Source organism: Ictalurus punctatus, chromosome 3 (genome assembly GCF_001660625.3).
Source record: "Ictalurus punctatus breed USDA103 chromosome 3, Coco_2.0, whole genome shotgun sequence".
Lineage (NCBI taxonomy): Eukaryota > Metazoa > Chordata > Actinopteri > Siluriformes > Ictaluridae > Ictalurus > Ictalurus punctatus.
The window spans coordinates 16,612,573-16,640,411 of record NC_030418.2 but is presented as its reverse complement, the minus strand read 5'-3'; the positions used below and the strand labels follow the sequence as shown (position 1 = coordinate 16,640,411).

The following is a 27,839-nucleotide window of genomic DNA, read 5'->3' as shown; positions in this document are numbered from 1 at the left end:
TTGGATTGGTTTGCTCATAACTTCCTCATCCAAACCAAGGAAGTCGAGTTTTTAAATGTTTCCTCTTGGCAGAAGTCTCATCAAAATGTAAGAAAGGAAAACATGATGAGAAGCCCAGGACCTGAGAAATTGGCTCTCTTAACTCTTGCCATGCCGGGGGATGTCTCAGGGCGATACGAGTGCCAATATCAGTAGTGAACTCAGGGGAATAGAGCAAGGTGGCTGACTCGTTGCACCACCACAGGCACAACTCCACTCACATCAAACGCCTGTGCTGTGACACTGTAGCCTGCAGGCCTGCTCTGGCTGACACGCTTGAGCCTGCAGCGAGTTTCACGTTACAGTCGAAGTTAGAAATGTTCGAGTGCTAGGAAATGACAGTGCCTGTGGGATGAAGACAGAAATTCATCCCACACATGGCTTAAGTCCTCTGTAATTTGGCATGCTGTCTCATTTCCCAGATTTGATCAAGTCAGTGTAAAATGTTCAGAGTTCAGACTTGATGCCACCATGATAATGAACATAGGAACACAGCATGATGTCCCTTATTCTTTTAGTCTACACTATGGTCCTCAATGTGTTTAGAGCTTTACATACATTATGCTGTATGATCATGAGAGAAAATGAGTTCGTCATCTTAAAAGTCTGTATTTCAATCTGTATGGTGGTTGAATGCCATTTATCCTTTCAGGATAGAAAGAAGGTTTGTGTTTTAAACAGTGTTGCATTCAACTGTCAGCATATTTTATTCTAATATATTAATACTGTCCTTTTCCATCTTTCCCTGCCTCTCTTCTGCCTGGCTGTCTCACAGAAAAGAAATGGTTTACAGATGAACCAGAAAATGCCTACCCACGGAACATTCAAATCAAGCCCATGAGCACTCACATGGCCAATCAAGTCAATCAGTACAAATCCACTAGCAGCCTGATTCCACCAATCAGAGAAGTTGAAGATGAATGCTGAATCCCAGGCTTTTGACGAGTTGGAGCATCCTGATGTAAAAGATGAGCAGTGATGAGGAAACGGTGGTGATAAAAACGATTCACTGTCATTTTACACCTTAAGGGTTTTTCTTTTTCTTTTTTTGTGACCATGGAAACTAGAAGGGACCTCCTGTGTGTATACCTTTAATGTTACTTCCATGCTTTTGGAAACATTTAATTTATAAATGTATACATAGTGATGTACATAATGACAATCAAATAAGGATTGTACAGCCCTCTAGCACTTTTTGAAATTATGTTAAAACAGTAAAGAAGTACTTCCTGTAATTCATTGCAATATCTCGTGTCTGTAGTGACCTGACTCTGTGCAGAAGGCTTTGTGTTATGGAGGATGAGGGTCACAGTCCTCCAGCTCGTCAACATTACCCAAAGAACCTCAGCTGAAATGTTGCTTAAGCCCCACTACACACATACATGCACCCTCATCTGCTTCTTTTTGCACTAAATGTAATAGTGGAAAAACTTCTGAAAGGTACTGAAAGGAGTGTAAACAGTCAGACAGCAATGACTTAAAATTGCTGGCTGACTGTGGAGTGGCTCTGTTAGGAGAAGCGACTGTTAAAGGTGATGAGTGTTGCCTGAGGGGCTTCAGTCCTGCTTTGTGTGGAGAAGCTTTCATTTGAGTAAATGTTGCACTCAACCTGGTCGTGCAGAGTGGAAAATTGATTTCATTTCCATTCACACAAACAGTGTAGGTTATTGTGTACGGGAATGTACTTATCATGTTCATGTAATAATGCAAGAGGTCATCTCCAGCGTAGCCCTACTAAATTGGCAATACATTATCAGGATATGCACTACTTTTGTTGATGTCTTTCCATCACGCTTGACTGCTGGTGTTGCTGTGGTTGTTTAAGTGTATGCTCAAGGCTCATAATGCGTTTGTTTGAAAGAGGCACAGAAATCGAACACTTGCTGATAATGCCACTGTGATTGAGCTTTCGAAGCATATTTAACACTCTCTTTCATTCTGAATTAAAGAAGAAACTTGGAACGTGTAGTGTAACATGCCACATATTGCGAAAAGTGGGCATCCATGGTTCCTCCTTCTGATTGGTACCACTGCCAAGCACATCGTTGGCACAGAGGCAGAGACGTGCTTGGATGTTCTCTGTGACCAAACATGATGCCTCAATATTACAAGAATCTCCAGACATACTCAAGCGAAACTCAATCATTGCTGTCATTATCATGTAAAGAGAACGTTGGACAGTGTGTTGTGTTGTTCTGCTGTTAGACATGACGGAATGAACTCCAGTGCACTTCACATGGGAACACGGTGGTGTGGTGAGCCTCTACGTGGGAAGTGTAATAATACATATGTTAAGCAGAACTTTGCTTGAAGTGTTCTGTCAGATTTATACATACTGTACGTACATAGTTATTTTTTATCCATATAAGCATAATCATTTTGTACTTATTTTTATACATATCAAAGAACTTTATTTCTAAAATTATCTTAAATAGATATTAACAAGGCTTCAGTACACACCAGTTAAGTTTGTTGTCCATTTTTACCCTTGGCAACAGAACATATCATGCTTCTAAAAGGACAAGCGTACTGTCCATCTTGTGCTACAGAAGACAGTCACAAAGTTCCAGCTTCAGCTCTCCGTCTGCTTTTCTGGGAGAGAACTGATCCTTGAGCTGCTTTGAAGGACCTAGTTATATCAATTATAATATTCTATTGTACTATCTTATTGGCTGAGATAAGCTACTGATACAGTAATTAGATGTAAACTGTAGTATAATACCAAGTGGAAAGTGAAAATTGATGGTGAAAATGTGCATGAGAATGGGTCATTGCCAATGGCTTGAATCTACTCTCACTCTCTCAGGGTAGAATTGATGGTTATCACTGATATTGACCTAAATTAGGTCTCAGGAAACAGAGTAACATGCTGAAATATTTTAATGTGCATAAACTGTAATACACTTAAAACTGTGTTTGAAATGGCACAGTTGGAAGATGTGCAGATCGACTCAGTCAGTGAGATAATCACCATCTAATGCGAGATAGAAGGAGAAAAACACATAGCAATTTTACTACTGAGGAAAAAAAATATGATTATGCTTAGTGTTGAAGTATGTTGTGTAAATTCTGCCCATTTATAGGCCACATTTTATTTTTTGAAGAACAAGGATCTCAGATTTAATGTTTGTCCACTGGATGTAGTTTGATCCTAATGCAGCCCACTAGGCTCTGTCCTCAAGTGCTTTTTAATTGTGAATACATGGATGTTACACTTCGTAGCAAGTAGACTTCTTTAAAAAAAAAACCAAAAAAAAACACGTGAGTAAACTGTATGTAAAATTGGATTGTTAAATGACATACTTGCTAGTCTGGGGGGGAAAAAAGGATTCAGACCTAAAATGAATCATAAATCACAAAATACTGGAGTCATTTTTTTTTTTAAGAGGACTTGTCCAAGATAATTTTCCTGTAATGAAACTCATGCAGTGCATTGCGAAGAAGAGCTAAAGTACGGTGCAGAAAGCAGGTTTGATGAATGTTTTGAGTGAAGCTAATTTCAGAGTCAGTACACTGTAATCTCAGTTTATTTCTTTAATATCAGCGTTTACATTCCATATTGCCAGTTTTTAAGCAATTCTATGTTCTAGTAATAAAGTCATTGTTTAAAATCACTATCACTTATTTGTTTACAGATATAACATAACAATTAGTATATATCAGGAATGTTTTCTTCTCTGTCAGTAGAGTTAGGATTTTTTTTTTCTTTCGACAGCTAAAGTCTGTCCACAAAGTGATAAACAAGACTTGTCCTTCAGCTTGACTTTATTCTCTAGTGTGCATCAAGCAGTCACAGCAGTTCATTGCAGTGTGTGTGTGTGTGTGTGTGCGTGCGTGTGTGCGTGAGTGTACACCCCTGCTGTGAGTTGAAACCACTGTTCTCTACGTATCGGACTGTCTAAAGTGCCATGACGTTGTCTCTAAACCAGCATCATTCAGTCAGATGTTAAAATCATGAAGAGGATTTTTGAGGCATCTAATCCTGGCATGGAGAACATCCAAGCCACGCAAGCCTCCATGCCAGGGCAGTGCAGGCAGTGCTGTGCTCAGACTGAAGGAGGAACGTCTGAAGACCCACTAAAGCGAAAAGTGGCATCTAAAAGAGCCTAAATTTTCGGTTTGAAAGCCAGACTCTACTGATTATACACGTATAAACACACTGACTGAAAGATGCTGGGCACTAAATGGGTTTTAATGTCTGTATAGTCATCTGTCCACTTGTTAAAGAGTGTTATTTCAGACAATTATTCTACTGTTAAAAAAAAAACAACAAAAAAAAACAACTTACTACAACGTTACAAACTGTACTAAATAATGTGCTTTAAGGGAATTAAGTCTTAACTGAAAGTGAAACCTTAGCTGAAACTGCTTTGGGAAACTTTTTTTTTCTTTTTTCCATTTTAATATAAATTCAGAACATCCAATTTCCATTTAATTATTTGGCTGTTCATTACAGGACAAAAGGAATTTGAGCTGTTTTAGCTAATGGAGAAAGTGATGGTGCTGAGTTGATCTACCTGACTCTGTCAAATATAACCTGCTGATAAACATACTGTCTTGTACAAAAAGTTTGTACATAAATTGTACATGTTTCTTTTTGTATTTTCTCAAATTAAAATGGATGTATTTGTGTTCTAACGACTGTCGTCTTTTTCCCCTTTGAGATTTATAATGATCGCAGCATAAGCGAATGAGGATACTAAAAACAAGAACAACAAATAAAATCATGTAGCATCAGTTTTAATGTAATCTTGGCACTGGTTGTTTAGCCGTTCTTGTACCACAGAGCTGTTAAATACTCAGATCACTTGATTCAATGCTGATTTGATTTTGTATAACAGCAGCTCTGGTGCAGATTCAACTGGAAAGACCGGTTTACATTAATGCACTCATTCTAATATGTTAGTGTTTTCTTCCACATGATCCAAGACTAAGCAGGTACAAAAGTGTTATTTAACAAATTGATATAATGGTTTCTGTCAGGAGACCTTTAACATTTATTGAATGAGTCACACAAATGACAAAATGTCACGCATATGCCACAAATGACATACTCGCATGAAGAAGAAAATAAGAGGCTTGTCAGGGAACGACTACTTCTAGCTGTTATAATGTGATAAGAAATGATAACGGGTTCTAACTTGTCTTATACATGTTCCACAACATTAAATGTACCTATATATGGTCGAAATCATTCAAGTGCTCTATTTTAAGCACTTTAGGCAAGTTATATTTAATATTCATATTAGACAAGGGTGTCAATAATTATGGAACTGAATGTCGAATTTGACATTTGGGCCATAATCACAGATGCGGCTCATGTGTAAATAGAGTGCGTTGTTGCCTCCAGCTATGAAAATGAGCTTGACCCTCGAAGCAGGCTACAATAAAGAGAGGAGGAAGTAGAGCAGATGTTGGTTGCACCGCTGATTTGTAGCCTGATAAAGGTGGCACCCGACCGGCTTAAATTGATGGCTTGTTAGTAAGAACTGGCCCCTTTGTGAGATGTTTTCAGAATGATTGATTTGCGATAAAGTGGCTCCCTCTGTGTGCACGCAGGCAGAACTGATTCAGATCGATTTCGGTGAAATTGATTGATCAGCCATTTAACTTGGCAGTATGTTTACCAAAAGTAACCATGCAAGACTCAGTCTCGCAGTCGCACGCAAGCACACCATCAACAAACACTCATCTCAGGGTAGATTATTTCAAATATATTCAACATCAACTATTACAAGCTGTAAATACTTCACATGTATTAGGAGAATTTATTACGCTCACTCATCAATTTTACATGAGAATATGTTTCAAACCTTATTTGTGTGTTTACCAAACAAAATATAACCAAATATTACGCAATGTGTCAGTAGAAGTTTACAGCACTACATCCTGGGGTGGATGATTTTAAGGATGATTCCCCTCTCCTCACTCTCTTTCTCTCGCTTTCTCACTCGCCCCATATCAGAGACAAAGCAGAGCAGCTCTCAGGCTGAAATCATCGCACAATGGACCCTCTTTCGTGTCCTCTGGATAATTGAGGATGAAAACAGGCCTCTATATTCTCACCTTGGGATGAAGTGGCCCCATCATGCTGCTTATTAACGATTTTACACAGCGAGCTGTGGCTTCAGACCTGTCAGCATGCCAATAATATTTACTGTCTGACACATGCGCTATGGGGTGGGTGGGTGTGTGTGTGTGTGAGAGAGAGAGCGAAGGAGGAGGCGGAGGAGGAGGAGTGGGTTGCTGATTACACTGACACACTGACAGCGGCCTCATCCTCAGCTCTTTTTTGCAAATAACCTGGCGGGAGCAGCTTAAGTAAAGGCATGTTTACAGCTGTAAAACAACCTGCTTCTTCTGAATTAAGGTCAAACACAAACAAGGCAAGGTGCTGTCAAATACAAGACTGTAAATAACATAAGAAATCATTTAGAGCGTGTCTTTCAAATCAGGCACTGACAGCAGGGTGAGGGAGCACAGCGAGGACATCGGCCTACTACACGGCAGCGCTTAGGCGTTAGCCTGCATGAATACAAAATACCTAATGGGCCATTCGGTAAATCAATAAATTCAGAAAAAAAATGATCAAACTGTTTTCTACATGGCTTGTCAGCAGCAAAAATGACACTGAGAACTTTCTAATACTGACCTTTTGACAATCAATACGTGGAACAGGAGTTGTTATTAATGTGACAACTTTGAGAATTTGTTCCTGCAGCTCTTTTATCTACAGCAGAAATCGGAATGTTTAAAGACCCGCACGGTGACTGACAGACGGAAATGGGACTGTATTGGACAAACATCACTAGAAGTAGGAGGCGCTATTGCCGTGGCAACCGTGTGGCCCCCATCACTCCCTTGTGCCCTCCAGAGCCCCGGCTCTGTCCGGATAACAGTTTCCATGACGATGCGGCACGTTCGGCGTATCAGTGCCAGCCCAGATAAACAGTGATCCTTTACAAAAACAAGAAGGTCATTACGGCCGCTTGTCAAATCAATGCTGAGAGTGTCGCGCCTGATTAAGCCATCCCCTCTCAGCTCTGACACCGTGTCAATAGTGGCGGCCGTGCGAGTGCGCTCTGATGATTGGAGTGAAATGCCCATCAGTCAGAGAGCTGAGCTAGACTAATGATTCCCTGTGCTGCCTATTAGAGCTACATGACAACTCAATCCTCCTCTCCACCAGAGACACAGTGAGAGACAGAGAGAGAGAGAGAGAGTGATAGAGGTAGTGAGATAGAGAGAGAGAGAGAAAAGAGAAAGTTACAGAGAGACCGACAGACGTAGAGAGAAAGAGAGACCTTGCTGCATCATTTGAAGCTACATTAAAAAGGACAAGAGCTCTTAATCTTTACCTGACACAGTTTGCAGAATTAAAGAGGAACAAAAATGCATTGTGTTTTTTGAAAGGCATTTGTAATTCTTTTCGTATCCACTCTCCCTGGAAGACATGATCTTTTATCAAAGTGAAACTCAGTGCTAACACTTTTCTCTCAGTAAGCCTACATAATACATAATATTCATGCGATGGTCTCGGCGTCTCTGTGAGCACGGTGCAGTGTCCTCCTGTGGGCCAGCTGCTGAAAGCCTCATCCGACTGACTGATCTGTTCCGTCAGTGGGGGCTCATCGCTCTGTGCCCTGCTGGAGACACAGATGTTAAGCTGGAGGAGTCCACCAGCACTCTGGATAAAACCGAGCCGAGCTCTCAGCTGGCAGCACACAGCGTTACTCACTGCAGCTAGTCATCTGCCTAATAGACCACACAGACTAATCCTTTTCATCACACAACAAAACTTAGACAAAAACACTAGACAAAAATTAATAGAGTCTTAAGGCTGTGATACACCAGGCTATTTATAGCCTTTCAGTTAGCATTCTGTTTAGAGTCACAAAGATGGACAACAAGCGCATGTAGCAGAGCAATAAATAAGTTCATTAGATAATAAAATTCTGATTGTCAGTAGTTGTCATTTCTGAGGTATTAAGTTGGTGAGAGAGAAAAGCAAATGACTGCACCGTCGTTAACACTGGTTAAGATTAAGCCATGTTTTCAATACACAGATGATGCAGGTTAGAGTCACACTTCACATAAGGATATAGATTTGTAGTTCAATTATTTCCTTGTACACAAATGATTATTTCTGTGATCCAGTATGAATTTCTTAAAAACTACAATTGAATATTGATTTAAAACTGACATGTAATATCACAGTTTAAATCAAAACAGTTTATTATTATTATTATTATTTTTTTTTTAAAAAGGGTGGATTAATGGGGTTTTCCACTAGCACAAGCTTTGTAAATTCTGCATGAGTCGTTCTCAGTACTTCAGTATGGAGGACAGCCAGAACGCTTTTCCATGATGTCGCCTTCTCTATTAACTTCTCAAATTTACATCATTATCAACTCCTTTAAACATTATGACAGAAGATGAACGCAAGTCATTATTAGTAAGAGACGGTGAGGGAGGCAAACACATTGTTACTGCTAATCACACGGAGTTGAACTACTGTAGTAATGTCGAAATGTGTGGGTGAACGTGCAGTTGGAAATGAGAATTTGTATACAGAATGTAACTGTGCATGTAAATAGACTTTTTCTGTTGAACTCTGTCGGACTCTGTAGGCACTCTGTGAGATAAAATGAAGAGCATGTCGAAGATCTCAAAGAAGAATAACTTTATTACAGCGGAGCAGTGACAAAGTACATGAAGCACTTCGGGTTTGTCTGAGTCATAGTGAACCCCGAACATTATCAGCACAGACGTTTTATACTATGTTTCAAACCAGGTTTTCTGTATGTAATGTAAATGAAATTTCATTCTAAATGTAAATTAAGGATAGCATTTGATGCGATCACTTTCCGTTCTAACAGTACAGATGTTGTTATAGGTGTGACCCCAAATAGTGAGGTAATAGTAGAGATGCACTGATGTATCTGCCGATAGTTTAAAAACATCTGATGATCAGGGCCGATTATGTCTTGTCAATCAAAAGAGGGCGGGAAAACACGTCGATTTCGTGGTGTGTGTAAAGATGATGTCTCTTGTGTGGAATGATGACAAAACTGCAGTTTGTAACGTCTGTAATCTCTGCACTGCTAACATTTTACACCGGAAGTGCGGTTGAAAGATTTAAATGAAGTTGAGTTGACAAAAACGTATATATTGCACAGAAAAATATATTTGTAGGGTAGTATATTTCATATCCAGTTAATGTTAATATATAAAAAAGTTTATATTATATATTACCAGTTTGATGTTCAATGATGAAGTAGAAATGTTTTTGTTTGTGGTGAGTGAATGTGAGACTAACAGGAGGTTTTTTACAATTCAGTCAATGTTAATATGAATTAATGACATTCAATAAGTTAAGAAATCTTACTTTAATCTTCAGAATTGAGTTCATGTGTTAAAGTTAATTTGAATAATGTGTTTTCTGTTTATGAGAACAGTTACTGTGAAACAACTTGTCGAAATGAAGAGAATAAAGTTTATATTTGCATTTCTTTCAGAACTGTGGAATTAATTATTATTCGTTTAAAAGTAGGTGGAAAAGGCAGAACTATCGGTATCTTTATCGGCCAATATCATTCGGAATAATCGGTCATCGTATCGGCTGAGAAATTTAGTATCGGTGCATCTCTATGTGATAGGATTATCGAGACAAATGTCTTTCTGAATGCTAATTACGGTCACATAGCCCTTTGTTCAGGGATGGTTCATGATGTCCCACTGCCACTCCCATGCTATAACTGTGTGAAAGTCACTTTAGGTGGTATTATACACACAATGCTGAGACTCAGATAAATTGTCCCATTGATAGTTCTGCCTTTTTGGGGAACAAGCTTATCCTAACACAGTTCGGGGTGGAATCTGCTGAGAGGCGCCTGTAATTTCTTACAACTCTGAATCACCTTGAATGAAACATTGATTGTCAGGTCCATCACAATAAACTCAGGCAATAGAGGCTATAGCAGTGAAAACAAAAAGGACAAACGCAAGACGATATTGATATTCATGTTTTATCTGCACATCGATGAAGACAGCAGAATGCTTGTAAACCATGTAAACATATCGGATACATTGCTATGGGAGTAATAACAGTATAAAATGAACTAATAAGAGAAAAAAAGCAGTCCAAATGACACATATTACTATCATTAGTTCTTACATATTCGATTTAGTGACTACAATCATTTATATTTCTAAGCATGATACATGAAGGATAATCTCCAGTGGATGTTCGTTATTATAATTCAGTAAATACTTTGAATTATCCATTCATTACACTGAGACTAGTAAATCTAGAGAAGGGTCTCAGGAGATTAAGATGTTAAGAGGCATTTGTGTATCACCAAAACTATTATAGCCATTAATTATGACAGCGCATTCTGCATAAGTAAGGAGTAAAACGTGAAGGAGGAGGCGTTATAGGAAAATAGTTAAGAACGGCCTGCTGTGATTCTGTTACCACATGAAAGTTGATTCTTTTCCAATAGCATCACATCCCAGAAGTGTTTTCTTTCTCTTATACCACAGCAATTTGCCAACGGGTTATTTATTAAAGAATGACACGTCATACATTTTTATCCATCTGTAGTTATGTATAATAATGGAATGGAACATCAGCAAAACAAGTTAGTTCCTGTTATAACTGACACAAAGTTCTGACACTTCCAAAGATGTTCAAATAAACATCTCTTTACACATATTTAACCGAAACGATGGACTTATTAGAACAAGCGAATGAAATGACAGACCTACTGTCAGAGCCGCTGTTACAGAAAACGAACTAACACCTTTTAACCAGTTAGATCCAAGACTCCAACAGTGCTGTGGTAGAATTCATTATAGTGTATATTTTGTACAACTTATCTCTAACTGTATACTGCAAATATACCAAACTGTTGGGGCGTTAAGACCGCTTATCAGTTACACGTCCACATGGAAGAACACTGCATTCACTGTGTTTAAAATAACACCATTTGTTAGCCGGTTGAGTTTCACTTCACCTTCAAGTTGTACAGCTGATTTATTGGGATGTGTTATTATTTAGCATAATTCATCACTCTGTCGGTTGCACATTGGAGGTTAATAGAAATGCCAGCATGTTCACTGATTTACTTAGTAAAATTTTCATCCCAAGGTTGGTGTGGATGATTGGAGACTGCATGGACGGGGGGATTCATGCATTATGTAGAGGAAGCTGAAGTGACCTTGAGCCACTGCTGGCTGGACTATATATTAAACCTACTGCCATCATCTGATGCATTTAACACTGTTTTACTCAACATTATGATGCCTCGCATGAGCTGAGCTCATTTGATCTGCTCACCCATTTCAAAGGGGCAACTTTAACAAGAATATTGAACAAGAAGCTGTTCGCGTCCGTGTGGATTAAGCTCAGAGAGAAAATACTGAGAAGATCAGACTCATGTGGTGTTCATATAATCCTCATGCTCGTGAGGATGCTTGCAGTCAAAACACACTGAAAAGTACAAATCATCATGTAGAAGTCAGAGCTCATTCTTGCTGGATCGTAACTCTCGTATTCAACGATGTATTGTGGAATATCATTACCTTGAGTTTAGAGGTGGAGTAAGTGATGAGAAACAATATTTTCCCACAGAGGAAGATGGGCAGTGAATCAATACCCTGCCTGTTAGTAAGGCTTTAGCAACCTTTAAAATATCAAGTGGAATTGATTTACACAACACAGCTATACTCTCAAATTGTATTAGTGTGAAGCTTTATCCAGGACCTGCTCTTGACATTTTATAACTACATTCCTCCTAACAGTGTCTAGTTTAAAAAACAACAACAAAAAAAGGCTTAAAAACACAAAAAATTACAGGCATAGATTACTGCAGCTGTGGTTTGTTTTTCGAATTCTGTGCCCTAGAAATATGTTTGAAAAGAAAGGCCATATTGTGCAGCGGTGTTTAAAGGGAAATAATTAGGTGGCACATTATGGCAGTACTTGCTGATAGAGGAAATGATAAGGGAACACTATTCTCTTTTTAAAGCACAAAGTCCATTCTGATATAATTGGTAGTGGAATTATTTATGACATTAATTGCCACATTATCGACTGGCTGTCAACTCCCGTGGCAGTTCGTCCATCTTTCTTACCAGCGAAAGCTAGCTCAGCCTAAAGTAGACTGACAAGCTAATTACACCATCTTCCCCTCAATGACAAATGCTACTCATCTGAAACCGTGCCGGAAATAAGGCTCTTTTTCTGTGCCTGCCCTTTCCCGGGCTGTCTGCCTCGGCTAATGTCTCCTCGTGTCTGCAGTAAAGGATGAGGCTGCGAGCTCGGGAGAATGATCAGACCCTCATCTCACCTCTCTCTCATCCAGTTAGCGTGCTATCAGCATACGGCTGTCAATCACTGATACAGCGCCAAGCGCTTTCTCATGCGCCTGATTTGCATTCGCCGCTGTCAATCACTCACAGAGAGGAGCCTAATAACTGATGACTAGGGGCGATTTCCCAGAGCCGCTCTGACAGGCAGCCACAATGAAAGTTGGGATCAGAGCGGGAGAGAAAGTGGGCTGTGGTGGAGCCCTGGGCTTCCACTGAGTTTTTACTAAGGCCTTCTATACAGGCCTGCACTGGAGCAAGAGCTCTGTGAACATGCTGTAATGGGAACACTGTCAGCTCAGACTGTCTTCAGCATCAGCAACACCCACCAGCTCTGCCTGTCAAGCTTCCACAAGCATCCGATACGATCGGCTACAACGAGCGAAATGCTAGACATCACTGGCATTCCATTGTGTTTAAATCACAAACTGTTTAAAGTCATTAACCATGTCATTACATCTCATTGCTTCATGCAGTTTAAGCACTTTAAATCTGAGGACAGTGTGAGATTACTCTCAATCCTGTTTGTGAAGTTAGTGTACACTTTTCCATCTTTTCTTTCCCCACTCTGCCCTGAGACCTATCTAGAGGGCTCGTCATTGGTGCTACGCAACTCCAGTAAGGAACTTTCTGTATAGCCGTGCACACAGACACACACACACACATTCCCCTGGGTCACAGCCTGTGCCTAGTGCACGCTCTGTTCCTCGCTCCTTAATTAGTCCCCATCCTGTGCCCCCTGCACAACGCACACATCCGCGCATTCTCTCACTCACACGCAGTACACATGCGTGGCAGCATATGTCTACCCTCTGCACTTGCGCCTCTCTCCTAATGCTGTTTATATTTGCGGAGCTGTTGGGAGACGAGGCCGTGACGAGGATGGGAAGTGACACTCACCAAACTCGCTACGTCCCCCAGCCAGCTCCGCCGGCTCCGCTGCTGTCAATTCGGGCTACATCAGCGGCACTGGCTCAATGGCAGCGTCTCTGACACATGTCACAAAGTTTTAAATGTCTGTTCTTTTCATGGGGATGGCTGGGTGAGCCAGCCAGGGAAGAGATGACATTTTGTGTGCTGAGGAGGGGGGGGGGGACTTGTTGTGGCTCCCTCTTCCTGCCTCCTCTGGCTGTCACTGGCACTTTCCTGTGAACATATCACAACATGGACAAATAAACCTTGTCATTTAGAAACGCCCGCACTAGTGACCATGCTCTCCGGCAGCACAACAGGAGCAGTGCACAGGCATAGTCTCATAGGACCAAGTAGATGCACACACACACACACACACACACACACTTACAAAAACCATTGTGTAAACACAATCTCAGCAAGATGCACATTTTCCATTCACATATACTCAGACTAACAAACACACACACACACACACACACACACACACACACAAAGCATCTGACCAACAATCAAAAGAAACATTTCACTGGGCGATGTGTGGCCTTTCCCTGAGAGCAAGCAGAGCACAGAGAGGATGGAGCAATGAGCTCTGCCTCCACATGCTCTCTTTCACTTCCACAACCATCTCCCTCGCTGCACTAGAGAACGTTAAACACACTGTTCATAACATCCACAGGACGACAAAGTCCATCTAGCTAGACACATCAGAAACTAGATAGATAGAGAGATAGACAGACAGATAGAGAGAGAGACAGACAGATTGATAGATAGATAGATGCTATATTATTATATGATTCGATCTTAAAGAAATAAAAGAAGTATAGCCTGTGTTATGGTGAGATCATTAAAATGAATGATTGAAGAGTAAATCTTTGGTTATGATTGTGTAGATAGAGTGTAATTGGTATTACATGTTCCTTTGGTCCTGAAAGCTCACTCTTTAAAAGATGTGAAACACTATATTCAAAAAGATCAACATTATGAGACAACAGTATTTGAATGAACATGAATGAAAACGTGGATGCACATTTCTCAAGCATGTGTATTTAATTCACTCGATCCTATCAAATCTTCCACTAAATGTTAAGACCACTGCAGAAACCTTGTATCTGAAATGTAGCAAAAGCTGTTAGGGATTTTTTTCTTTTTCATAAACAAAAGTTACAGAGCAAGTCATTAAAATAGTGTGCATATCACATGAGGAGGCAATCAGAAGTGGAATGGAAGAAGTTGTTGACTTCTCTCCCTCCCTTCAGTCCTGCTGCTCTGTCTCGCCTGTCTCTCTTTTCCCTCTCCTGGACCCAAGCAACGAGAGCAAAGCTCATTACCACGCACTTTCCCAGCTCCTCCAGGCTCCTGCACGGAAACATCTGCCCCCGCAACACACCAACTTCACAGTGTATGCACACACACACATACACATACACACACACACACACACACACACACACACGCACAAACAAAAACTTAACATCACCACATGAATACATGACCACACGCAAGGCCACAGTGCAAGGTGCCTGTAAATGCCCTTCATTCGCCAATAAAATGTCAGAAATGTAGGATTACATGTTCATGTTCTTTTTGTTTGTTAGAAAAGTTACACTTGCTGAAAGCAAATTATTTGAATAATGTTTGAGCTATATTACCAGTGACTGTTGAGAAGCAATTAAATACATTATCACTGAAAGCACTTCCTGAGTTAAGATGTTTTTTTTTTCAGAAGTCTATAAATTTGATGGTTTTGTTTTTGTATACTAAATGTATCAAGAGAAATTGAGTGATGTGAGTGTGTGTGTGTGTGTGTGTGTGTGTGTGTGTGTGTGTTTGTATAACTTTAGCTTTGACTTTGAGGAGCGCTCATCCTGTGTGTCCTCATGGGCACACTGCAGCCTCAGGTGTGACCTTTGACCTGCAGAGTGTAGCAGTTGGATCAGGCAATCCATCATGAAGCAGTAGCTGTCAGCACAGTCACTTGGATGTGTGTGTCTGTGTGAGTGAGAGTGTGTGTGTGTGTGAGGGCTGCTTAAAGGCAATAATGTCAGTGTGAGTGGCACTGCTCAGGCAGTGAGGGAGAGATGAGAGGTGGCAGGGATGGCGCACTCAGCAGAAGGCACTAGAGGGCTGTGTTCAGCTGCTTAAAATGAACATGATGATGTGGATATTAATAAAGATACACAGGAAGACATCTTTATACAGCTTCCCTGCTTGTCCATGGCCTGTCCGTCTGTTTATCAGAGCTGGTCATTGCGGATGAAGCGATTGCCCTCTGAATGCTTGCCGTAGTAGACGTAGCGGCACTTGGCAAACACTCCTACAAACCAAACGAAAGGAAATGATAAATAGATTTATTAAGGTAATAATACACAATATGTGTGAGATAATTCTAAGTTAATGTAATACAGACTGCTAAATAGATGGTAGTAAATATGTCATGATTTCAACTTTAAGAGGAAAGATTTTACTATTTTGCTCTTTCATTATTCTGTTATTAAATCTAAAGTGGTGCTTTCACCATCACTGCATGTGACTCAATAGTTAGTATCAAAATAAAAATGACAATATAGGAAAACCCTTGTCATTGTCTCACCACACGGTTTGTTTGAGAACTGATAATGGCCCTGAGCATTTTTAAAACGCTGTATAAGTCTTTTCAACTTATAGAAGACATGTACAAACTATGTACAATGCGACAACAAAAAAGTCATCTTAGCAAGTGAAAATATCTTTTTTTTGAATATTGTCAACCTTATATAATATTTCTTATTATAAGATTGCAATAGCGCAGATATAAGATCATTAAACCTGTTTCTAGACTTTATTTTGTAGCTTGTAGTTGTCTTATTCTATTGGCAGGTCATTTTGCTTCTTTCTAGAAATAACTGCTTCAAATGAGCAAACGTCTCTGCCAATAGAACAAGACTATCTCAAGATTGAGTACAAGTGGCTTGAAATAGTTTAATAATCTTATACTTAGTTTATTGTGATCTTATAATAAGAAATACTAGATAAATTTGACTTTATATAAGGCATTTTCCACTTGTCTTTTTTTTTTTTGCAATGGTTACACTTCTTTTGCCAGTAAAAACAGAACTCATTACTGCATGTGGGTGCACGGTGGCTTAGTGGTTAGCACGTTCGCCTCCAGGGTCGGGGGTTCGATTCCCATTGGCCCTGTGTGTGTGAAGTTTGCATGTTCTCCCCGTGCTGCGGGCTTTTCTTCCGGTTTCCTCCCCCAGTCCAAAAGACATGCATGGTAGGCTGATTGGCGTGTCCGTAGTGTATGAATGTGTGTGTGATTGTGCCCTGTCCAGGGTGTACCCCGCCTTGTGCCCGATGCTTCCTGGGATAGGCTCTAGGTTTCCCGGTGACCCTGAAGGAAGGATAAGCAGTATAGAAGAAGGATGGATGGATGGATGGATAACTACATGTTCACTATAAGAACCCCCAATATTTCACCCGTTAAGGAAAATGTTAATGCTATTTTGTTTGCAGTGTTTTGTTCTATTTTTATATTGCTGTCAAAGACTGAGGATCCAGACTTCTGAATCAGTCTTCTTCTCACTCAAATTTTGGCATGAACAGTGTGTCAGGGGAGACAGAGCATCCATCTCAAGTCCAAGAACACCAGAAAGACAACATTTGGCCTGAGGGTGCTGTCTAGACAACAAGCAGCAGAAAACCTGCCTTCTACTGTGTGTGTGTTTGTGTGTATGTGTGTGTGTGTGGGTGAGAGAGAGAGAAAGAGAGAGAGAGAGAGAGAGAGAGAGAGAGAGAGAGAGAGAGAGAGAGAAAGAGAGAGAGAGAGAGAGAAAGAAAGAGAGAGAGAGAGAGAGAGAGAGAGAGAGAGAGAGAGAGAGAGAGAAAGAAATGAGGCCATTATCATAGTATTATAGTAATACATGGACAGACGGAGGACTACAGAAGTCACCTTCTGCTCTCAAGTGACCAAAACACTAAGTACCACATGGCTTTGTGTGTGTGTGTGTGTGTGTGTGTGTGTGTGTGTGTGTGTGTGTGTGTGTGTGTGTGCACGTGCACGCATTGTGCATTTGTAAATGTGGATATTAATGAATTAATGTATATCCTGCAAAAAAGCCAATTAAGGTCACAGTTACAAAATCTTAGGACACTAAAGAAACCTTTCTACTGACTGAAAAACACCAGAACAAAGATGTCTAGGGTTCCTGCTCACCTGCGTGAACATGCCATAGACCTGCTGCAGGGATGCATGAGGACTGCAGATGTGGCCAGAGCATTACACTGCAATGTCTGTAATGTAAGACGCATAAGACAGTGCTACAGAGAGACAGGAAGGACAGCTGATCTCCTTGCAGTGGAAAATTAAATGTAATCATGTGTCCCCGCAGACGTGATCGAGAACTTGCAAATGCCTTGGTGGAAGAGTGGAGTAACATCTCACAGCAAGAACTGACAAATCTGGTGCAGTCCATGAGGATGAGATACACTTTAGTACTTAAAGCAGCTGGAGGACACACCAGATACTGACTGTTACTTTTAATATTGACCCTGACTTTGTTCAGGGACTCATCATTCCATTTCTGTTCGTCAAATGTCTGAGAAACTTGTTCAGTTGTTCAATCTTTTTATGCTAATACAAATATTTACACATGTTAAGAAATTTGCTGGAAATAAAAGAAGTTAAATGTGAGAGGATGTTTCTTTTTTGCTGAGTATATATATATATATATATATATATATATATATATATATATATATATATATATATATATATATATAAATGTACAGGATTTCCCCCTCCTGTCGAACCAGTATAGACTACAGATATAGTCATATCATGTACCTTAAATATGCACTACTTACAGAGTTGGAAGGGTTACTTTAAAAATGTTTACAGATACAAATTACTTCATAAAAAAAATATTTTTGAAGTGGGAGGGTCTTAATAGTGTTCAAACAGCGTTACTATAAATACAGACTTTAATACACTGAAAAAGACATACTGTTAGCGTCACATAAACATATATAAATAAAACTTGTTTCACTCTGCCCACATGTGTTGAATGTCCATGGAATAAAATTAAATATCAGATGCCACGAGTGTACCTTCTGCCATCATTTACACATTTGAATGGCCGTGTAATACGAAGCGACATGATAACATGAAATTAAAAATGACCTTATGTGGCCATGGGCATTGTTTCGACTCAGGACAACTGTCATTTGCTGCTATTGTCAAGCAACTGCCGTGCTTCACCTTCACGCTTTCGCTGAGAGTATGTTAATGGTTTAGAGGGAGAATTTGGCCAATAGTTGCTGCAAGCCTTTTATAATTGACTAATTGGTGTGCAAGAAGGCGGGAATTACAGAGAGGGGTTAAAGTAATGCAAATATGCACACACGATGTAGTATTAGACCATAAGCACATCATAATGAAACTAAAGCCGAATCCCGGACATTTTCTCAAATTTAGACACTTTTTTAAGGTCTGAAAAAGACGACGTATGGTCACCCTAACTAAAGCATTTCAGAGAACAATTTGTGTTCGTTTCTTCCAAATTAACTTTGCACAAAATTTGGGTTTTGAGTTCAAATCCCAGTACCACCAAACTGTCACTGCTGGGCCCTTGAGCAAGGCCCTTATCCCTCAGAGATAACCGCTTGAGATAAGGAATAAGGGTGTCTGCTAAATGCTGTAAATGTGTCAAGGTTAATTTGTCAAATGTTACTACCAAGCTTCCACTGGGACCTTGAGCACGGCCCTTAACTACTCAGTTGTATAAATGTATAAGGGTGTCTGACAAATGCCATAAATGTAAATGCTACTTAGACATACTAGCACAAGACATGTCAGAAAATGTTTCCTCTGCAATGTTTGCATTATAGTCTTTCATTACCAGAAAGGGAGAAATTCCAAAATCTTACAGAACATCCTGCAGCTTTAAAGAAGATTTAATGTACTGTGTACTATGTACTGTGAATGGACTGACCTGAATATTGTATAAGGTCTCTTATTAACATAGACAATTTAGTGGAATTTAGTGGAATGAGCATACTGTGAAGACATAACCTAATCGCTGTTAATAATGATTCAATTGTGCGACTCTAATGAGTGTGTGTGTGTGTGTGTGTGTGTGTGTGTGTGTGTGTGTGTGTGTGTATTCTGCAACAGACTGTGGGAAGGCAGAAACAGAAGGATATACCCTTCTTCAGAAACAGCAGGCCTATGTATCATGCAGAGAGGTTGATTCACCCACTGGTGACAATCTGTCTTGTTTCAAACATGGTATCCCGATCTAATGATTTGAATGAAATTTTCTGTTTAAAGATTTATCTAAGCATGAGAAGTGAAAACACACAAACAAACTACAAGCATGATGTATTTCAAAGCATGTAAAACTTCTGCTCCTTCTTTTTCCTGACTATTTCAGAGTCCCATATCTGCCATTAACTCACATAGTAGCTATATGCTTGGAGTGACATCTTCGTGCCATCTTATTGTCCAGCGTTCCTTGTTCTTACCTACGAAACCTGAAGAATAACTGATTTCCCTGTGTATAATGAGGCTAAAATGGTCGAATTCTGCCTATGGCATACACTCTTCTCTCACAAGAAAACAGACAGTTCATGGCTAAAAAAACCCAAAAAGGTGCCAGTTAGGTGATTTGCTGTAAAATGTCCTCCTCATTCCTTCTATTCAGTGAGACTGCTTGAGCTGAATGCATAGCCTGGGAGAGAAGTTTTAAAACAGGACAGACCTGAAATGTCAGAAAGAATTGACAGCGAGAGACAGAGAGAGAGAGAGAGAGAGAGAGAGAGAGAGAGGGAGAGAGGGAGAGAGGGAGACTTGATGGATGTGGTAGACTGCAACTAGGTGTCAGCGCTTTAGTAAATGAGGCAAGGACAAGTGGTATTAATGCTGTCAATGATCTCCTGACAGGAAAACAGATACCACGCTCACTGCAGTTTTTAAATAGACATCAAGTGCATTAATGACAAAAAAGGGCAGGCTTCAAACACGGTGGCTGAGTGATGGGCGAAGGGTGGCAGCGCTCTGAGCGGAGCACCAACATAATCTGAAAAGACACTGTCAGAGTAGGCGAGAGACAGGCCTCTGCATCGCCCACTGACACACAACAGAGATGAGGATACAGATACTGGTGGCATATTAGTGCCAAGCATATTCTAACACCAGCCTGGATCCTAACCAAACCTGACACTCTCTCTCTCTCCCTCTGCCTCTCTCTCTCTCTCTCTCTCTCTCTCTCTCTCTCTCTCTCTCTCTCTCTCGTTCTCTCTCTCTGCCTCCTCTCTCCAGCAGCAGTGTCTTGGCAGACATGGTGCTGCAGTGTGGTGCTCAGCGCTCCTCTCTCAGTGAGTTAGTGCCCGGACCTGTTCATGTAGGCTGGAGGAACACGCAACACGCTGGACCCAGCGGCCTAGGGAAAAGCTCAGTCAGTCTAAATTTGGACTTTTGTAAAGGAGCCACGCTCATTCAGTTCTGCCGTCCGAGCAACTTGAGGTGATTTAAACAGTGAAGTGTGAGGAGCTGTCTGCTCAGATCAGATAAGGAGTTCATATCCACATACCTGTCTCTATGAGAGTGTGTGTGTGTGTGTGTGTGTGTGTGTGTGTGTGTGTGTGTGTGTGTGTGTGTGTGTGTGTTAAGTTCCATAGCTCTGTGAATTAAAGTGTTTCCCTACATCTGACATATTTTTTCATATATTTTGGGACTGGTTGTGTCCTGTATTATATATGCTTGGGTTTCAGGTATACAATATCATTGCATTATTTCTTATATTAATTCATATACACTAAATCTGTCAAAGATGTGAGCACAGTTCCATCACATTCCGCCATCAACAGCTGACCTGTTTAGAGCAGCGTTTCTAGCAGAGCGTCTCCTGCAGGCCTGCAGCCCATATGACGCAAGTGAATAATCCCAGCACACAGGCAGACACAGCTATATTACATCTGGAGCCAAAACTCATGAACCTGACATTTGTTTAAATACAGTAATAAATAAAAGCTCTGTGATTGATGAGTTGCTGCAGGCTCAGTGTTTGGTGATGATGGAAGCTAAAGCTGAGTAGATGCCGACTTAGAGGTTTATCACGCTCAAGTTTTTCATGGCAGCAGTGGATAGACAGGAGGCCTGCGAAACGTCTACTTTTGCTGGCGGCTTCACACTGAAAGCCATGTGTGGAGCAGGAGAAAAAAACCTGGTTCGGCCAGAGACAAGGAGAATGTGTTCAGCGTAAACTGGCAGTCATTGTGAAGTGTGATACAGTGCAGAGAACTCTGCATACTGCACACCCAGCCAGTTTCCTGCACCTGGACCCTCCATTACGTGCTAACCTCAGAAAACACAGAAGACATATTTTAATATAAAACCTAAGTTGAAAAAAGGCAGGCCAGTCCACACATGATAAACAAATCATTAATAACTAGAATTCAAAACTCATGACCAAAATTTGAAGGTAGATGAACATTTAAATGCTGGCACTATATGAGTCTGTGGTATTTCAGCAGGCTCATAAGCAGGAAGCAACATCTGAGGTTATTTGAAGGTGCTATTTAAAGTGTATTTAAAATGTAAGCATGTTTAAAAAGTATCTCTGAGTTTCTTTGTTTTCTGGTTAACTTTATTGCATGTCTCTCTGGATGAAAGTTTAATGGTGATTATGAGTGTACAGGATGTTTTAGCTGTGGTCAGGGGGTATTTTAATGGTCTGAAAAGAAAAAGTATTGTTTTGGTTAATAGCTTAGGCATCATAAGAAAGCTGTATGAGAACACGGAGAGGAAGTGTAAGTAAATACTGTTTCCATTTGTGTAGCTCAAAAATGAAGTTTGTATTCATGACATCTGCCTCCATTCTTATTTGAAGTATATTGGAAGGTAAAGTTAACTGTCAGCTCCATGGTTATATGTCAGACAGAAGAAAAAGAGAGACATGCAGAAATCAGCACATGGTTTTTCTTACACAAGACATTAATGGAAAAAAGACAGGCCTGGCCAAGCCTCTGGGAAGGTAATGTAGATCATATAGATCTACATTACCTAGATATAGACTGTTGTTCTGTTCTGTTTGTGTGCATACCCCCATCCATACAACCAACCCACCCACGCACGCACGCACACATCTAGCTAAACTAGTCTGATGTGTTTCCCAGCAGATAAATAGTCAAGGGCATTGTTGCTATCATGATATAAATGGTGGTTTTTAGAGGACAAGATCATTGTCAGGAGTGGAAAGGTAGGTCTCACCATCATCTTCATCCAGTACTCTCACATCTGATTGCAAACAAGAAGAGTCCTCCACACACTCTCTATAACCCTATCATCCCTATCAACCCAATCATACACCAAGAGCCTGAGAGCGCCATAAACTCTAATTTTGCTTTCGTTTAAACTATGTTTAAGTCACAAAGGCCCATATGTTATATAAGCTGCAAACATTAAGCTCTGAACAAAACAGCTCTGACCCATCGAGACATGGACTCCACAAGACCTCTGAAGGTGTGCTGTGGTATCCGGCACCAAGATGTTAGTAGCAGATCATTTAAGTCCTGTAATTTGCGAGGTGGGGCCTCCATGGATCAGACGTTTTTGTCATCCTACAGATGCTTGATCAAGATTGAGATCTGGGAAATTTGGATTCAAAATCAAAACCTTGAACTCTTTGTCATGTTTCTCAAACCAAACAATATTTACAGTGTGGCAGGGAGAATTATCCTGTTGAAAGAGGCCACTGCCATTAGGGAATACCATTGCTATGAAGGGGTGTACTTGGCCTGCAACAATGTTTAGGTACCATTTGGAGTTTTTCCATTTGGAGACAATGGCTCTCGCTGTGGTTCTTTGGAGTCCCAGAGCCTTTGAAATAGCTTTGTAACCCTTCCCAGACTGATGTATTTCAATCACCTTCATCCTTATCATTTCTGGAATTTCTTTCATATTTGGTATAGTGTGTTACTGGGTAAGACCTTTTAACCAACATGCTGTTGAAAAAGTTCTATTTAAGTGTTGATCTGATTGAACAGGGTTTGCAGAAATCACGCCTGCTTGTGTCTAGTCCAGCTGAACCCCATTATGAATGCACTTTCATAGATTTGGGGAATTAGTAACTATGGGGGCAAAAACATTTTCACACAGGCCTAGTTGGCATTGGATAACTTTTTTGCTTCAATAAATAACATTATCATTTAAAAACTGTGTTTTGTGTTTATTCAGGTTGCCTTTGTTCTATCTTAGATTTTGTTTTGATTTCTGAAAAAATTTAGTGTATATATGTATATATATATATATATATATATATATATATATATATATACACACACACACTAAATTGTTTCAGAAATCAAAACTATATATATATATATATATATATATATATATATATATATAGTTTTGATTTCTGAAACAATTTAGTGTGTGTGTATATATATATATATATATATATATATATATATATATATATATATATATATATATATATATATATATATAAATTTACTATATATTGTCATTTAAAGATTCTACTCTGTTATGATTTCCATCCATTTTAACCAGCATTACCAAAATCTTTTTTTAACAGCCTCAAGACAACAGTGCTCTGCATTCTATTACGACCACCAAAAGGTCTTTCAGAAGTCAGAGGCCTGGCAAATAAATATCAGCGACCCACAGAATTAAATATTCAAATACATATTCATTGAGCAGCTGTATTCTCCTGTCTCTTATAGGAGAGAGGGAAGGTTATCCTGAGGGAGAAAGTTGGAGCTTATCACATTTAAGATAATTTAGGACCCAGGATAATGCCACTTATTTAATCATGAGGGAAATAGAGGTAGTGATGGTTTGTTGGGTTTCAGGTCAAATGGACCCATGTGCAGCTACAATGGAGATACTTTCAGTCCAGATCTGATGATGAACTGCAGTATACTGAGACAGACAGAGACGGGAGGCCATTTGCACTCACTGAGATGAGGTGTAGTTCTTTTGGGAGTTCGCTACATAAATCATGAATTTAAATGTCTAGAGGTAATTCATGGGGGGTATGTTGAAATATTAGGCACAGAAATGCCATCGAGAATGTAGGAGAGGCCAAAAACTAAAATAAAATAGTCTGTGTACATTGCATCTGTTTGATATATACTACATTTACATTTATTAATCTAGCAGAAACTTTTATAATAGTGCAAGCAGCTGGGTAAAAACTGAAACATATTAAAAACTGAATCTTCAGCCATGTCTAAAGCATTGTGAAGGAATCCACAGTGTGAATTGAGCTGGGTAATTAATTCCACTATCACTGTCCCACCGAGGAGAAAAGCTTGGTTTTGGATTTCTCATGGTGATGGTTACAGCAGACACATTACATTATGAAATCACAAATGGAACGCAGGGCCTGATGAATGACTCCACATAAGTAGATGGAGTTATTTTGTAGCCTACAATGAAGAACTTGCAACTATTGTGAGGCAGAGATATGAAAAGAGGTGTGATGTGTGTTTTGGTTGATTGAAGACAAGATGCACTAACATAATGGATTTTCTGTTTTGGCTTGTCAGTGAAAGCTGGTGAGGCAGCAAACAGTGAGTTACAGCAATAAGATGATGAGTGCCTTCACAAGAAGGCATGTATATTCTGACATGCATGGTCTGATCTTTCTGATGTTACACAGAGCAAATCTGTAAGACTGGAAGACCACTAGAAAAGAATTCCATGACGGCTTGTTAGTCATCAATTGATAGCTGAAGGTTCCGCACAGATCGTGATGGAAGAATGGGTGTTGGATAGAAATGTTGTGTTGAATCAAATGAGATGCCAGAATGACAAGCAGGTGTGTCTGTAGCCGGAGGAATGTCAGTAATCTGTTAGAGTTCTCAGAAGAAAGCTAAATGCATATGTTATAGACATAAGCTGATGTTTGTTCTCTTTCAATAAAAAATATTTAGTCCATTAAATATAAATAACTGTCATCATGATGCATGCATTGGGCACAAGCCTCCCCATTTCGCAGTGATGTTTATTACCGCCAAACAACTGCAGCACCTGCATGTTTTCAACTTCAGTGTATTGATTAAACTTTTAAATGGTTGCCATATAACCCAGGGACATCAGGAAGATTAATTTGCGTCAATGTTCATCTGTAATTCATTAGCCATTTATACCCTACATCCACATGGGCTATCAAGAAAATGCAGGCCATTTTTCAATTGGGCACAGGCTTGGGAGTGGGAGCTGAAAATTGCACTGCATACAAATAAGTCTGCAGATTTCAGGAAACAGAAAATCTGGAATGCTGCAACCAAAAATAACAAATCTAATATTATTAATGCAAATAATGTTTACTGTGTACTGGTAGAGTTGGATAAGTCTGACCAAACAGCATGTTATTTTATGAATATCTGCCAAGTATTGAATGAATATAAAAATTCTATGGTGAAATCTAAATGCTGCCCAAATATATTAACTATAATGTGACTATATCACATCCAAGAACAGGTTAGTAGTAGAAGTAGAAATGGCAAACAGTCAGAACAATAATGTTGTGGAAAATGGCCATTAACAACCTCAATAAAACTTTTCTTATGAGGCTTCAGAAGGCTGAAATAACCTCACCTCAGGTGGTCCATTCTCCTCGAATAACACATGCCATCTTAGAATTACACATACTGCACACACATGCATGATATACAACCCCGATTCTGAAAAAGTTGGGTCAGTATGGAAAATGCTAATAAAAACAAAGAGATTTATAAATGTAATTTGACTTGTATTTAAACAAAAAAAAGTGTAAAGACAAGGTATTTGATGTTTTACCTAATCATCAGGACAGTTTTTTTTAGGTAAACGTTTATTTTGAAATTGATGCACGTTACAAAAAAGTTGAGACAGGGGTAAATTTGGACGAATAGCAATGTGACAAGTTGAAATAAGAAGGTGATGTGAAACAGGTGAGGCAATCGTCTAATCGTAGGATATAAGGAGCCTCCAAAAAAGGCCTAGTCCTTCAAGAGCAAGGATTGGTCGAGCCTCGCCAATCTGTCAACAGATGCATCAGCAAATAATCCAAGACTTTGAGAACAACATTCCCTAAATCGGTAGGATTTTGGTTATTTCATCTTCTACAGTGCACAATATAATAAAAAGATTAAAAGAATCTGGTCAAATCTTGGTGCGTTAAGGGCAAGGTCGAAAACTACTTCTGAATGCATGTGATGGCCAATCTCTCAGACGTCACTGTCGTAAAAACCGTTATGAGTCTGTAATGGATTTCCTGACATGGGCTCGGGAATACTTTGGTAAACCTTTGTCAGTCAACACCATTCGCCGCTGCATCCACAGATGCAAGTTAAGGCTTTACTATGCAAAGCATAAGCCATACATCAACACTGTCCAGAAGCACCACTGATTTCTCTGGGTTCGGTCTCATCTGAGATGGGCAGTAGCACAGTGGAATTGTGTTTTGTGGTCCAAGGCGTCAACATTTCAAATAGTTTTTGGACAAAACAGCCGTCTTGTTTTCTGGGCCAAAGAAGAAAAGGACCATCCAATCTGTTATCAGCGTCAGGTTCAAAAGCCAGCATCTGTCATGGTATGGGGGTGTGTATAGGGGTCTGTCAGTGCACATGGCATGGGTAATTTGCACATCCTTGAGGGCACCATTAATGCAGAAACATATGTATACATTTTGGAGCAAGATATGCAGGAGGTGATGTTTCACAGTGGTAAACAGCCGACTGTCCCAACTTTTTGGAGTGTGTTGCGATCATCAGATTTGAAATGACTGAATATTTTCAAAAATTTATTAAATATACAAAGTAAAACATCAAATAATCACTTGATAATGTGTTTTCAATATAGTACAAGGTGAAGTGAATTTTCAAATGACTCTTTTTGCTTGTTTTTTTTTTTTTCATTTTCCATACTGTCCCAACTTTTTTCGGAATTGGGGTTGTACACACAGTAGGTGCGAATCTACAATGTACTGTTATTAGTGAAGTTGCAACACCACTAAAACCATCAATAACAAATAACACAAATAAATAATCACATTTTGCTTTGTTGTAAGTAAGTTCAGTGGCTTCAGTGATGATTTGTTCAGTATAACTAAAACTGAAATTTATTATGCACCTTTAGTCATATCTGACCTTTGGACATTTGATGATCTCTAATTGATCAAGAAACTAGATCTACTTAAAGAGAACAAAATACTGCAGTGCTATAAATACCAGTATAGTACAAAGCATCTCTCAAAACTTACTAAGAATCTTCCAGTGTAAAAGTGCTCTGAAGCCATGGTCCGAGAGTTTGGATTCAGGCTAATATAAACCATGGCATGAACGTCAGGGTGAGTTAAAGACTCTAAACACCGCAGAGTACAGAACACCCATTAGCATTGCATGCAGCATAGATTAATGGAGTCTTAAAGTTGAGGGGAATTTCTAGAAATGCTTTAACATGCATCATTTCAGAACGTTGCATTTATCTTTCAGTACACTGTAAACACAAACTGCAAGAA

The 27,839-nt window shown here is 39.7% G+C and overlaps 2 protein-coding genes across 10 annotated transcripts in view; one reads left to right on the top strand and one right to left on the bottom strand.

Moving 5' to 3' along the window:
* kcnma1a (potassium large conductance calcium-activated channel, subfamily M, alpha member 1a) overlaps positions 1 to 4,677 on the top strand; it is a 157,774-nt gene extending 153,097 nt beyond the window's left edge. For 7 of the 8 annotated variants that reach the window (XM_053679671.1, XM_053679668.1, XM_053679667.1 and 4 more), the window contains one exon: positions 815 to 4,677. In XM_053679671.1, the coding sequence (XP_053535646.1) occupies positions 815 to 966 (152 nt within the window). In that variant the 3' untranslated portion in view covers positions 967 to 4,677. The remainder of the gene's footprint in view (positions 1 to 814) is intronic. The other variant, XM_053679670.1, reaches the window with a different exon arrangement.
* Positions 4,678 to 10,049: 5,372 nt separating this feature from the next.
* Positions 10,050 to 27,839, bottom strand: part of lrmda (leucine rich melanocyte differentiation associated) — a 262,998-nt gene continuing 245,208 nt past the window's right edge. For both annotated transcript variants that reach the window (XM_047154240.2, XM_017464133.3), the window contains one exon: positions 10,050 to 15,640. In XM_047154240.2, coding sequence (XP_047010196.1) covers positions 15,561 to 15,640 — 80 coding nt within the window. In that variant the 3' untranslated portion in view covers positions 10,050 to 15,560. The remainder of the gene's footprint in view (positions 15,641 to 27,839) is intronic.